This window comes from Schistocerca gregaria, chromosome 11 (genome assembly GCF_023897955.1).
Source record: "Schistocerca gregaria isolate iqSchGreg1 chromosome 11, iqSchGreg1.2, whole genome shotgun sequence".
NCBI lineage: Eukaryota > Metazoa > Arthropoda > Insecta > Orthoptera > Acrididae > Schistocerca > Schistocerca gregaria.
Window position 1 is genome coordinate 70,451,818 of NC_064930.1, and position 13,369 is coordinate 70,465,186.

The following is a 13,369-nucleotide window of genomic DNA, read 5'->3' on the forward strand; positions in this document are numbered from 1 at the left end:
TTCGCCTTGTGGCCGCAACCCGCCGAACGAATCTGTTCGGCGCGTTGCATAAGTGGAAGGAGCGGGAGGAAAGTCCCTCCTCGGGTTAGCACTGTCGCTGCTGAAGAATATCGATATCTCGATATATCGATGTTTTTCTAAGATATTTTCCACCCGATATACCGATGTTGAAATCATAATACCGAGTGCTGATCTTTTTGTCTTGTATTATATTTTTTCACAATTTTCGGTAAATATTTGCAGTTCTATTGAAATTGTAGTAGAACGGAATTTTACTTTCACAGTGTGAAACGGTTTTACTACTTTTTGAGCTTTCATCACGGCCCACGGTCAATCTTTCCCCACAAAAGTAGTAGTTCGATCGCAATGGTGGAGGGGGGAGTGTCTGTGTTAATCGCGTAACGAGACTTCCGATGTGAAGAAACAACACACTAGCGGCGTTAAAAAACAGTTTGTAAGGTAACTAGTATGCTATTTCTTCACATCGGCATTCTTCAAAAAAAAAAAAAACAAAAAACAAAAAAAATAAAAAAAGGTTGCTGAAAATGATGAACAAAAATCTAAATGACAAGATTCGTCTTTGCGATGGGTAGAGACGTGTGAGAGGAAATACCACGTAATCGGCACTTGGCGCTACTAAAAGAAACTCCGATGTTTAACTTCACCTCAAAATTTTGACCCAACTTCTAGTTCGCTCGTGTTTGCAGGAAAAAAAAAAGAAAAAGAAAACAGGTAAGTCGGCCTGAACTGTTCCGGGCAAATCCAATATGTGACGAACCCGAACGACGCTCCATGTTTTATTGTGCCACTTATATGCAGTTACCATTGTTTGCAAAGTGGTTATCATCAAGCTTGAACGTGCATCGTTTTCCTTTCAATTCTTGCTCTAAGGAGCTTGAGCAGGCAGCTAGCTTGTTGGTGTACAGAATATCCAATAATAAATCAGTACGTAAAGATAGTTTTGTATGTACCTAGAGCCGATAATGTACATATTGTATAGCAGCCGTTTCTCCCAATTTTTCTCAGAATTTCGAACATCTTGTAGCAATTTACATTGTCGAACGGCTTTTTCCAGATCGACGAATGCTATGAACGTATCTTGATTTTTCTTCTGTCTTCCTTCTCTTATCAACCGCAATGTCAACATTGCTCCTCTGATGGCTTTACTTTTCCTAGAGCCAAACTGATTGTCATGTAACACATCCTCAATGGCTCTGAGCACTATGGAACTTCTGAGCTCATCAGTCCCATAGAGCTTAGAAATACTTAAACCTAACTAACCTAAGGACATCACACACATCAATGCCCGAGGCAGGATTCGAACCTGCGACCGAAGCGGTTGCGCGGTTCCAGACTGTAGCGCCTAGAACCGCTAGGCCACTCCGGCCGGCCACATCCTCAATTTTCTTTTCCATTTTTCTGTATATTATACTTGTCAGCAACTTGACCACATGAACTGTTAAGCTGACTGTGCAATAATTCTCGCAAAAAATGGTTCAAATGGCTCTGAGCACTATGGGACTTAACATCTGTGGTCATCAGTCCTCTAGAACTTAGAAGTACTTAAACCTAACTAACCTAAGGACATCACACACATCCATGCCCGAGGCAGGATTCGAACCTGCGGCCGTAGCAGTCGCGCGGTTCCGGACTGAGCGCCTTAACCGCTAGATCACCGCGGCCGGCTCCTAATTTAAAATCGAAGTCACTGCAGAGAGTGCTTTGCGATCTTGGGTGTTGCCGGCCGCGGTGGTCTCGCGGTTCTAGGCGCGCAGTCCGGAACCACGCGACTGCTACGGTCGCACGTTCGAATCCTGCCTCGGGCATGGATGTGTGTGATGTCGTTAGGTTAGTTAGGTTGAAGTACTTCTAAGTTGTAGGGGACTGATGACCTCAGATGTTAAGTCCCATAGTCCTTAGTGCCATTTGAACCTGTTTCTTCTTCTATTACATCAGACAAATCGTCCCACTCATATTGTTGTTGTTGTTGTTGTCTTCAGTCCTGAGACTGGTTTGATGCTGCTCTCCATGCTACTCTATCCTGTACAAGCTTCTTCATCTCCCAGTACCTACTGCAACCTACATCCTTCTGAATATGCTTAGTGTATTCATCTCCTGGTCTCCCTCTACGATTTTTACCCTCCACGCTGCCCTCCAATACTAAATTGGTGATCCCTTGATGCCTCAGAATATGCCCTACCAACCGATCCCTTCTTCTAGTCAAGTTGTGCCACAAACCTCTCTTCTCTCCAATCCTATTCAATACTCCCTCATTAGTTATGTGGTCTACCCATCTAATCTTCAGCATTCTTCTATAGCACCACATTTCAAAAGCTTCTATTCTCTTCTTGTCCAGACTATTTATCGTCCAAGTTTCACTTCCATACATGGCTACACTCCATAAAAATACTTTCAGAAAAGACTTCCTGACACTTAACACAATACTCGATGTTAACAAATTTCTCTTCTTCAGAAATGCTTTCCTTGCCATTGCCAGTCTACATTTTATATCCTCTCCACTTCGACAATCATCAGTTATTTTGCTCCCCAAATAGCAAAACTCCTTTACTACTTTAAGTGTCTCATTTCCTAATCTAATTCTCTCAGCATCCCCCGACTCAATTCGACTACATTCAATTATCCTCTTCCTGCTTGTGTTGATGTTCATCTTATATCCTCCTTTCAAGACACTGTCCATTCTGTTCAACAGCTCTTCCAAGTCGTTTGCTATCTCTGACAGAATTACAATGTCATCGACGAACCTCAAACTTTTTATATCTTCTCCATGGACTTTAGTACCTACTCCGAATTTTTCTTTTGTTTCCTTTACTGCTTGCTCAATATACAGACTGAATAACATCGGGGACAGGCCACAACCCTGTGTCACTCCCTTTCCAACCACTGCTTCCCTTTCATGTCCCTAGACTCTTATAACTGCCATCTGGTTTCTGTACAAATTGTAAATAGCCTTTCGCTCCCTGTATTTTACCCCTGCCATCTTAAGAGTTTGAAAGAGAGTATTCCAGTGAACATTGTCAAAAGCTTTCTCTAAGTCTACAAATGCTAGAAATTGTTTGCCTTTTCTTAATCTATTTTCTAAGACAAGTCGTAAGGTCAGTATTGCCTCCCGTGTTCCAACATTTCTGCGGAATCCATACTGATCTTAGCCGAGGTCGGTTTCTACCAGTTTTTCCATTCGTCTGTAAACAATTCGCGTTAGTGTCCCACTCATAGAGACGTTCAGTGTAATCTGCTTATTATTGCTAAACTGAGGTCTGACTCTATCTGCGTACGCCTTGCCTGATTTCAGAATTTCTGCCTGACCATGACGTAATCCACTTGGAATCTTCCCGTATCTCCAAGCCCTTTGCTGCCTCCTTCGCTTGTGACTTTTGGACAGTGTATACACTCTTACTAGCTGCAATTTACTGCAGAACGGTCTTTCTTTCTCCTCTCACATTTCTGGCACCGAGTACGTATTCTCCTGTAACTCTGTCTTCTATTCCTTCTACTATAGCCTTCCAGTCGCCCATGATTGTTAAGAGTTTTACCTCCTTTTGGTTTAGTCCCTTTGTTTACTGTCCTCGTATACGTTATTTTCTCTATGTCTTCATTCTGCTTGTGACACTGGAACGTATACCTGAAATGTTGTTGTTGGTGTTGGTTTGCATTGCTTTTTGATCAGTACAACACTATTACTGAACTGTTGGCTCATCTTCCTATTCATGACAAATCCCGGTTGCAGCATTCCATTTTCTGCTGACGTCAGATTCCTGTCTTCTTTCCATTTGACTTCGCAGATCCCTACTGTGTCTGTACTGAGCCTTTGCATTTCCCTTTTCAGATTTTGGAGCTTCTTTAACACACTCACACGTATGACATTTCATGCTCTGTCTCACAGAAGTGATGATTTGCTTCTGCTCTGGTTGGTTTGAGGTTTGTTAGAACATTCCCAGGTCTGAAACAATTGTCGAAACTGTAGATATGAAACCAGTAACACAGTCAGAATGAATGGAAGGCTCCAAAGAGATATTCTTGAGGAAGAAACTGGAAGCTCAGGCGGTCAACTAAGGCTTGAATATTTCTTGATACAAATAGATGCTGGTTTTTGGTCATTCAGTCTTTTCGTCTTGGCTACCTCGCCATTAGCAGCACACTCCGAGAGATCTGGACGGGCAACTAATCTCGAATCTTTTGCCAATGGCGTGGTGATTGTGGCATTTTTCAACTATACAGAAAATATGGTTTAGAAGTCCCAAGCCGGCCGGAGTGGCCGAGCGGTTCTAGGCGCTACAGTCGGGAACCGCGTGACCGCCACGGTCGCAGGTTCGAGTCCTGCCTCGGGCATGGATGTGTGTGATGTCCTTAGGTTAGTTAGGTTTAAGTAGTTCTAAGTTCTAGGGGGACCGATGACCTAAGCAGTCAAGTCCCATAGTGTTCAGAGCCATTTGATTTTGAAGTCCCAAATATGGGGGAAAATGTGTCAGTATCAGTTAAATATGGATGTGTATTTCCGATGTATAAATACGCAGGAAGTAGTAAAGGAAATCAAATAACAATATGAAGAAGGAATTCTATGTCAGGGAGCAGAAATACAAATTTTGAGAAATACCGGTAGCATTTTAATTCTTTTGGAGTCAGCAAAGGACTTGGAAGAGCAGGTCAACAAAATGGATATTGTCCTGAAAAGAGATTATAAGATGAACATCAACAAAAGCAAAACTAGGGTAAGGGAATGGAGTTGAATTAAACAGTTGATTGGTGAGTTAATTACCTTGGAAAACGAAACAGTAAAACTAGTAGATGAATTTTGATATTTGGGCAGCAAAATAACTGATGAAAGTAGAGGGGATATGAAGTGCTGACTGGCTATGACAGGGAAAATGTTTCTTTAAAAAGAGAATTTGTTATCATCGAATGTAATTTTAAGTGTTAGGATATCTTTTGTCAAAGTATTTGTCTGGTGTTCAGACAAGAAGAGAATAGGAACTTTTGAAGTCTGATGCTACAGAACAACTTTGAGAAGTAGATGGATGGATTGGATAACTGATGAAGAGGTACTGAATCATCTTGGAGAGGAAAGTAAGTTATTGCAAAGTTCAATAAAAGAAGGATTAGAGGAAGACGAAGGTACGAATACAGTAAGGAGGTTCAGATTGATGTAGGGTCCACTAGTTATGTAGAGATAAAGAGGCTTGCACAGGATAGAGCGGAGAGCCGCATGAAACCAGTCTTCGGACCCAAGACCACAGCAACAACAATAGCATATATCGATATGATTTCTTTGAAATATAGGTGTGTGCTATATACAGGGTGTTTCCGTAAGAGCGCGCAAATATTTAACAGGACATAGAGGATGCTCCAGTGAAAACGCACCGGGTTGGCCGAGAGCGCTAATGCGCTGCTTCCTGGACTCAGGTAGGCACGCGGGCCCCGGATCGAATCCGCCCGGCGGTTTAACGACGTGGGCCGCTGTGTCGGCCAGCCTGGATGTGGTTTTTAGGCGGTTTTCCACATCCCGCTAGGTGAATACCGGGCTGGTCCCCACGTTCCGCTTCTGTTGCACGACTCACAGACATCTGAACATGTTCGCACTATTCCATGGATTACACTAGACACAGACAGCTGGGGTACACTAATTCCATCCCAGGGGATATGGGGTGGCGGCATGAAGGGCATCCGGCCACCCCATATAACTAACCTTGCCAAATCCGTTCCTAACCGTGCCGACCCTGCAAAACCGCGGGACAAGGCACCAGCAAAAGAAAGAAAGAAAGAGGATGCTCCAGTGAATAACTTGAGCTAGGGAACCTGGGCTTGGAGAATCCAGCTTGAGGAGGTACTAGAAATAAAATCACTTTACTGTGTACTTATTTATTCACATTAGTTGCTGTTAACTACAAATACCATCATTGACACGATGAACGTACTGTTCGTACTGTATCTTAACAATATGTGCTGAAACTGCCAGCCATCAACCTCAGTGCAAGCATAACATCAACGAACAAGACTCTGGCTCACCCTGACATATATTGCTGGTGTGTTTCGAATCACAACGCAGTCAGCTACAATACTGGCAACTGATTCCATCTCCATATCCACTGGGGCCTCATACACAAGTGACGCTAGATATCCCCGTACGAAATAATCGAGGGGATTCAGGTCAGGTGACCTCTCAGGCCGTGGAATAGGACCTCGCTTTCCAATCCAGCGACCAGGAAATAGACCACTGAGATGGTTCCGGACATCCACATTGAATTAAAACTGTGAGCCCGACCGAGACTCGAACTCGGGACCTTTGCCTTTCGCCGGCAAGTCCTCTACCAAAGGCAAAGGTCCCGAGTTCGAGTCTCTGTCGGGCTCACAGTTTTAATCTTCCAGGGAGTTTCATATCAGCGCACACTCCGCTGCGGAGTGAAAATATCATTCTGGATCCACACCGAAGTTAGGCGGTGCATCGTCATGTTGCATCCACACCCACTCACGAACAGCCAAGGGGGTACGTTCTCCAACTCAGATAGAACTGTTTGCACCAACCTCAAGTACAGGTGGCTATTCAGACGGCCAGGTAGAAGATATGGCCCAATGATATTGTCTTCTACAATGCCGGCCCAGACATTCACAGCCAAACCTACTTGATGGTGTGGCTCTACTGCAGTGTGAGGGTATTCTTCATCCCAGACATGGCTCTTCCTGCTGTCGAAATACCGTCTCGATCAAATGGGGCCCCGTCAGTAAGCAGCACCATTTGGAGGAAACCTGCTAGACCAATCCATTGTTAGGGTAACCTCTGATATTATGATATTATGCGACCCTTGGTGCAAATTCAGTCACAAGCATTGCACGGACTCGTTCTCGGTGATATGAGTGTAGTTTTTGTCCGTGCAGCGCCCATGTCTCGCGCAATACGACTGGGTTCGCCACAACACATTGCAGTACCTGTTCTTTAAAAAGCGGATGTGTGAGTGGGCCTCATGTTACCAGGTCCCTCGCTTCATCTTTCCAATGAGCCAGTCTGCCGTATTCGTCGTTCGAAAGAAGTGAACACTCGTCGAGACGGGTGATGATGTTAGGTAACCGTTCCCTACACAGCCTTTCAGCAGCGAGAGCATTGCAATGTATCCCCCCCACAGACAAAGTGCGTGTCAGTGAGTTCTGCGAGAGTTTACCGGTGCTGCAGCATCGTATTGTACTGTGCGTCCCTCAATAACAATGAATGGGTCTGCCGTTGATTTATAGCACGTTCTGTCACGGGACAATGTAAATACAAGAGAGCCATGTTGTAGTGAAAACCTGCGTCATCACTTGCTAGCAATCAGCCTCGTCCTCGTTTCATTGCAGGAGATGAAGACTGTACATGTACACACATCAAAAAGAGTTTTGCATCACCCCGGTTTGCAGACCCTGGAATCCCCCTAATTTTTGATGGTGGTCGAAAAACGCACTTCGCACTTTAAAAAAAGTTTGGCTTCACCCTGGTTCCCAGAACTCCTGAAGATAGACGTTGACTGTGGATACTGTATCACAGACACAGTCCCATTGACTGTTCAGAGACGTCACCAAACCCGCCCAAGGATGTAAACAATGAGGCATGAGCAGCGCCTATTAGACGGAGGGGGTCCAAGAGCCGATCAGCTCCAGTCATTCCACCAGGAAGGAGGGACACGGCTCGTCTTGTCTCTAGTCCAACTGTGCCTAGACGGTCAGTACCGCGGTTCGATCGCGTCCACATTGTTACTTTGTGCCAGGTAGGGCTCTCTGCAAGGGAAGTGTCCAGGCGTCTCGGAGTGAACCGAAGTGATGTTGTTCGGACATGGAGGGGATACAGAGAGACAGGAACCGTCGATGACATGCCTCGCTCAGGCCCCCCGAGGGCTACTACTGCAGTGGATGACCGCTACCTACGGAGGACCCTGACAGCAACGCCACCATGTTGAATAATACAGCCACAGGACGTCGTGTTACGACTCAAACTGTGCGCAATAGGCTGCCAGATGCGCCAACTTCTCTCCCGATGTCCACGGCGAGGTCCATCTTTGGAACCACGACACCGTGCAGCGCGGTGCAGCAACATGCCGAATGGACCGCTCAGGGCTGGCAATGACGTTCTCTTTAGCGATGAGCGTCGCATATGCCTTCAACCAGACAATCGTCGGAGACGTGTTTGGAGGCAACCGCTCAGGCGGAATGACTTAGGCAGACTGCCCAGCGAGTGCAGCAAGGTGGAGGTTCCCTGCTGTTCTGGGGTGGCACTATGGAGGAGCCGACGTACGCCGCTGGTGGCCATGAAAGGTGCGGTAACGGCTGTATGATAAGTGAATGACATCTTCCGACCGATAGTGAAACCATATTGGCAGCATACGGGCTGGGCATTCGTCTTCATGGACGGCAGTTCGCGCCCCCATCGTGCACATCTTGTGAATGATTTCCATCACGATAACGACCTCTCTCCATTAGAGTGGTCAGCATGTTCTCCAGTTGCGAACGCTATCCAACATGCCTGGGATAGATTCAGAAGGGCTTTATATGGACGACGTGACCCCCCCCCCCCCAAGCTGTCTGAGGGACACGGCGAATCGCCGTTGAGGAGTGGAACAATCTGGACCAACAGTGCCTTGATCAACTTGTGGATAGTACGCCACGACGGATACGAGCATCCGTCATCTTCGCTTTGCATTTACGGCGCATTACGTAATAATGCATTTTGAGTTTGATTGTGTCTGTGCTGGTGCACGACCATCAGAAACCCTTACGAATACAACTGACGAAACGGGTGAGTTCGTACCCAATGCGACGCACGATCCGGAAGGACGAAAATCTCCAACTGGGGAGGAGCTAACAGTAACCTGCCAGATTTCATGTCGAGAGGAGGTGCTACTGGGTATTAGAGGCACCGGTGTGTAGACCACCAGCTCTGAAGGCCTCGTTGTATGGTGGTACAGCATGAATGTGTGGTTTTCATGAGCAATGAAAAAGGTGTAAATGATGTTTATGTCTATTCCAATTTTTTGTGCAGGTTCCGGAACTGTGGGAACCGAGCCGATGCAAAACTGGTCTTGATTGTAAATAAACGGCAAAGAAGGTGTAAATTTGTACGCAGTTTAGTTGTAAATAAGCTGGACAATGCTCCCATACCTCCTTAAGCTGGCTTCTCCGACCCTAGCTTTCCTACCTCACATTGTTCAGTGGAGCACTCTCTATGTCCTGTTAAATACACTCCTGGAAATTGAAATAAGAACACCGTGAATTCATTGTCCCAGGAAGGGGAAACTTTATTGACACATTCCTGGGGTCAGATACATCACATGATCACACTGACAGACCCACAGGCACATAGACACAGGCAACAGAGCATGCAAAATGTAGGCACTAGTACAGTGTATATCCACCTTTCGCAGCAATGCAGGCTGCTATACTAGCATGGAGACGATCGTAGAGATGCTGGATGTAGTCCTGTGGAACGGCTTGCCATGCCATTTCCACCTGGCGCCTCAGTTGGACCAGCGTTCGTGCTGGACGTGCAGACCGCGTCAGACGACGCTACATCCAGTCCCAAACATGCTCAATGGGGGACAGATCCGGAGATCTTGCTGGCCAGGGTAGTTGACTTACACCTTCCAGAGCACGTTGGGTGGCACGGGATACATGCGGACGTGCATTGTCCTGTTGGAACAGCAAGTTCCCTTGCCGGTCTAGGAATGGTAGAACGATGGGTTCGATGACGGTTTGGATGTACCGTGCACTATTCAGTGTCCCCTCGACGATCACCAGAGGTGTACGGCCAGTGTAGGAGATCGCTCCCCACACCATGATGCCGGGTGTTGGCCCTGTGTGCCTCGGTCGTGTGCAGTACTGATTGTGGCGCTCACCTGCACGGCGCCAAACACGGATACGACCATCATTGGCACCAAGGCAGAAGCGACTCTCATCGCTGAAGACACGTCTCCATTCGTCCCTCCATTCACGCCTGTCGCGACTCCACTGGAGGCGGACTGCACGATGTTGGGGCGTGAGCGGAAGACGGCCTAACGGTGTCCGGGACCGTAGCCCAGCTTCATGGAGACGGTTGCGAATGGTCCTCGCCGATACCCCAGGAGCAACAGTGTCCCTAATTTGCTGGGAAGTGGCGGTGCGGTCCCCTACGGCACTGCGTAGGATCCTACGGTCTTGGCGTGCATCCGTGCGTCGCTGCGGTCCGGTCCCAGGTCGACGGGCACGTGCACCTTCCGCCGACCACTGGCGACAACATCGATGTACTGTGGAGACCTCACGCCCCACGTGTTGAGCAATTCGGCGGTACGTCCACCCGGCCTCCCGCATGCCCACTATACGCCCTCGCTCAAAGTCCGTCAACTGCACATACGGTTCACGTCCACGCTGTCGCGGCATGCTACCAGTGTTAAAGACTGCCATGGAGCTCCGTATGCCACGGCAAACTAGCTGACACTGACGGCGGCGGTGCACAAATGCTGCGCAGCTAGCGCCGTTCGACGGCCAACACCGCGGTTCCTGGTGTGTCCGCTGTGCCGTGCGTGTGATCATTGCTCGCACAGCCCTCTCGCAGTGTCCGGAGCAAGTATGGTGGGTCTGACACACCGGTGTGAATGTGTTCTTTTTTTCCATTTCCAGGAGTGTATTTGGGGAAACTCCCTGTGGATGAGTTATGGGCGGCACTTGGAGGTGAGGTTTGTTACGTACGTTGTGTGCCGGCAGCTGCAGCAGAAGCGCCGCAAGGCGGAGGAGTGCGTGAAGCGCGCCGACGTGGAGTACTGGGGGTGCTGCGTGCGCGCCGAGCGGTCGCGGCTGGAGTGGGAGGCGGCGGTGAGCAGAGGCGGCCGCTGCCTGCGGGCGCTGGACCAGGACCGGCTGGAGGCCGCCGCAGGGCTCGCCTCCAGGCACCTCGCCCTGCTGGACCAGCTGGCGCCCCGGCTGCTCCAGGTACGTCACCACCGCCAGCAGCCTGCGCGGCCGACACCTGCTGCAGGGCGGCCCAAAAGTCGTGTAGAGGTACTGCACACCAAGCTCACTTCCTGGAGTCCAGCACAGGCAGGCTGTACAACGTGTTTCATAAGTCCTCTGGTTTTTTGGGTCGTCAGTCTACTGACTGCTTTGATGCGGCCCGCCACGAATTCCTTTCCTGTGCCAACCTCTTCATCTCAGAGTGGCACTTGCAACCTACGCCCTCAATTATTTGCTTGACGTATTCCAATCTCTGTCTTCCTCTACAGTTTTTGCCCTCTACAGCTCCCTCTAGTACCATGGAAGTCATTCCCTCATGTCTTAGCAGATGTCCTATCATCCTGTCCCTTCTCCTTATCAGTGTTTTCCACATATTCCTTTCCTCTCCGAATCTGCGTACAACCTCCTCATTCCTTACCTTATCAGTCCACCTAATTTTCAACATTCGTCTATAGCACCACGTCTCAAATGCTCCGATTCTCTTCTGTTCCGGTTTTCCCACAGTCCATGTTTCACTACCATACAATGCTGTACTCCAGACGTACATCCTCAGGAATTTCTTCCTCAAATTAAGGCCGGTATTTGATATTAGTACACTTCTCTTTGCCAGAAATGCCTTTTTTGCTATAGCGAGTCAGCTTTTGATGTCCTCCTTGCTCCGTCCGTCATTGGTTATTTTACTGCCAAGGTAGCAGAATTCCTTAACTTCACTGACTTCGTGACCATCAATCCTGATGTTAAGTTTCTCGCTGTTCTCATTTCTACTACTTCTCATTACCTTCGTCTTTCTCCGATTTACTCTCAAACCATACTGTGTACTCATTAGACTGTTAATTCCGTTCAGCAGATCATTTAATTCTTCTTCACTTTCACTCAGGATAGCAATGTCACCAGCGAATCGTATCATTGATATCCTTTCACCTTGTATTTTAATTCCACTCCTGAACCTTTCTTTTATTTCCATCACTGCTTCCTCGATGTACCGATTGAAGAGTAGGGGCGAAAGGCTACAGCCTTGTCTTACTCCCTTCTTAATACGAGCACTTCGTTCTTGATCGCCCCCTCTATACGTACTGAAAATCATCTCCGTGTAAATGGAACAGGTGGTACAGGATGGTTCACAAGTTCAGTTTTAATGTACAGGGTGTTTACTCAGTTCTGTCTTCACCTCCCAACTACCAACACAGACACCCTATACAAGGTCTTTGATATACATACTGTTGCCACAGTGGTAACTCAGGTTCCCGTCATATCACCAAAGTTAAGCGATGTCGGGCTGGGCTAGCACTTGGATGGGTGACCACCGATAGCTGTTGGCAAGAGGGGTGCACTCAGCCCTTGTGAGGCAAACTGAGAAGCTACTGAAACCTGGTTGTCAAGGAAAGCCAGGATTCAGTTACAATTGTGCACAGCTGCGTAATCAGTTACTATTGGTGCCTTTTACAGTTACACACAATTTATTTTATACCAGTAATTCCAGTCTCTCGCCCCCTCCCCTCCCCTCCTATGAACCATGCACCTTGCCGTTGGTGAGGAGACTTGTGTGCCTCAGCGATACAGATGGCCGTACCGTAGGTGCAACCACAACGGAGGGGTATCTGTTGAGAGGCCAGACAAACGTGTGGTTCCTGAAGAGGGGCAGCAGCCTTTTCAGTAGTTGCAGGGGCAACAGTCTGGATGATTGACTGATCTGGCCTTGTAACAATAGCCAAAACTGCCTTGCAGTGCTGGTACTCCGAACGGCTGAAAGCAAAGGGAAACTACGGCCGTAATTTTTCCAAAGGACATGCAGCTTTACTGTATGATTGGGTAAAATGTTCCGGAGGTAAAATACTCCAAAGGACAGCCCCCCCCCCCCCCCCCAAGGCAGCAATGATGGGCATTATATCATATTGAGTGTCTACTGTGTTAATATTGCCGTGTAAACACAAATGAGATGCTTTGTCAGTTTCCTATTTCCTGCAACAAATACGCTAGGGCATGCATCTTTACTGTATGATTAAATGATGATGGCGTCCTCTTGGGTAAAATATTCCGGAGGTAAAATACTCCCCCATTCGGATCTCCGGGCAGGGAATACTCAAGAGGACGTCATTATCAGGAGAAAGAAAACTGGCGTTCTACGGATCGGAGCGTGGAATGTCAGATCCCTTAATCGGGCAGGTACGTTAGAAAATTTAAAAAGGGAAATGGATAGGTTGAAGTTATAGTGGGAATTAGTGAAGTTCGGTGGCAGCAGGAACAAGACTTTTGGTCAGGTGACTACAGGGTTATAAACACAAAATCAAATAGGGGTAATGCAGGAGTAGGTTTAATAATGAATAGGAATATAGGAATGCGGGTAAGCTACTACAAACAGCATAGTGAACGCCTTATTGTGGCCAAGATAGATACGAAGCCCACGCCTGCT

The 13,369-nt window shown here is 47.6% G+C and overlaps 1 protein-coding gene across 1 annotated transcript in view; it reads left to right on the forward strand.

The window, feature by feature from the left end:
- Nucleotides 1-13,369, forward strand: part of LOC126295214 (nostrin) — a 152,857-nt gene that overhangs the window by 96,115 nt on the left and 43,373 nt on the right. Inside the window, exon 7 of the mRNA XM_049987556.1 lies at nt 10,714-10,938. Within this exon, the coding sequence (XP_049843513.1) occupies nt 10,714-10,938 (225 nt within the window). The remainder of the gene's footprint in view (nt 1-10,713; nt 10,939-13,369) is intronic.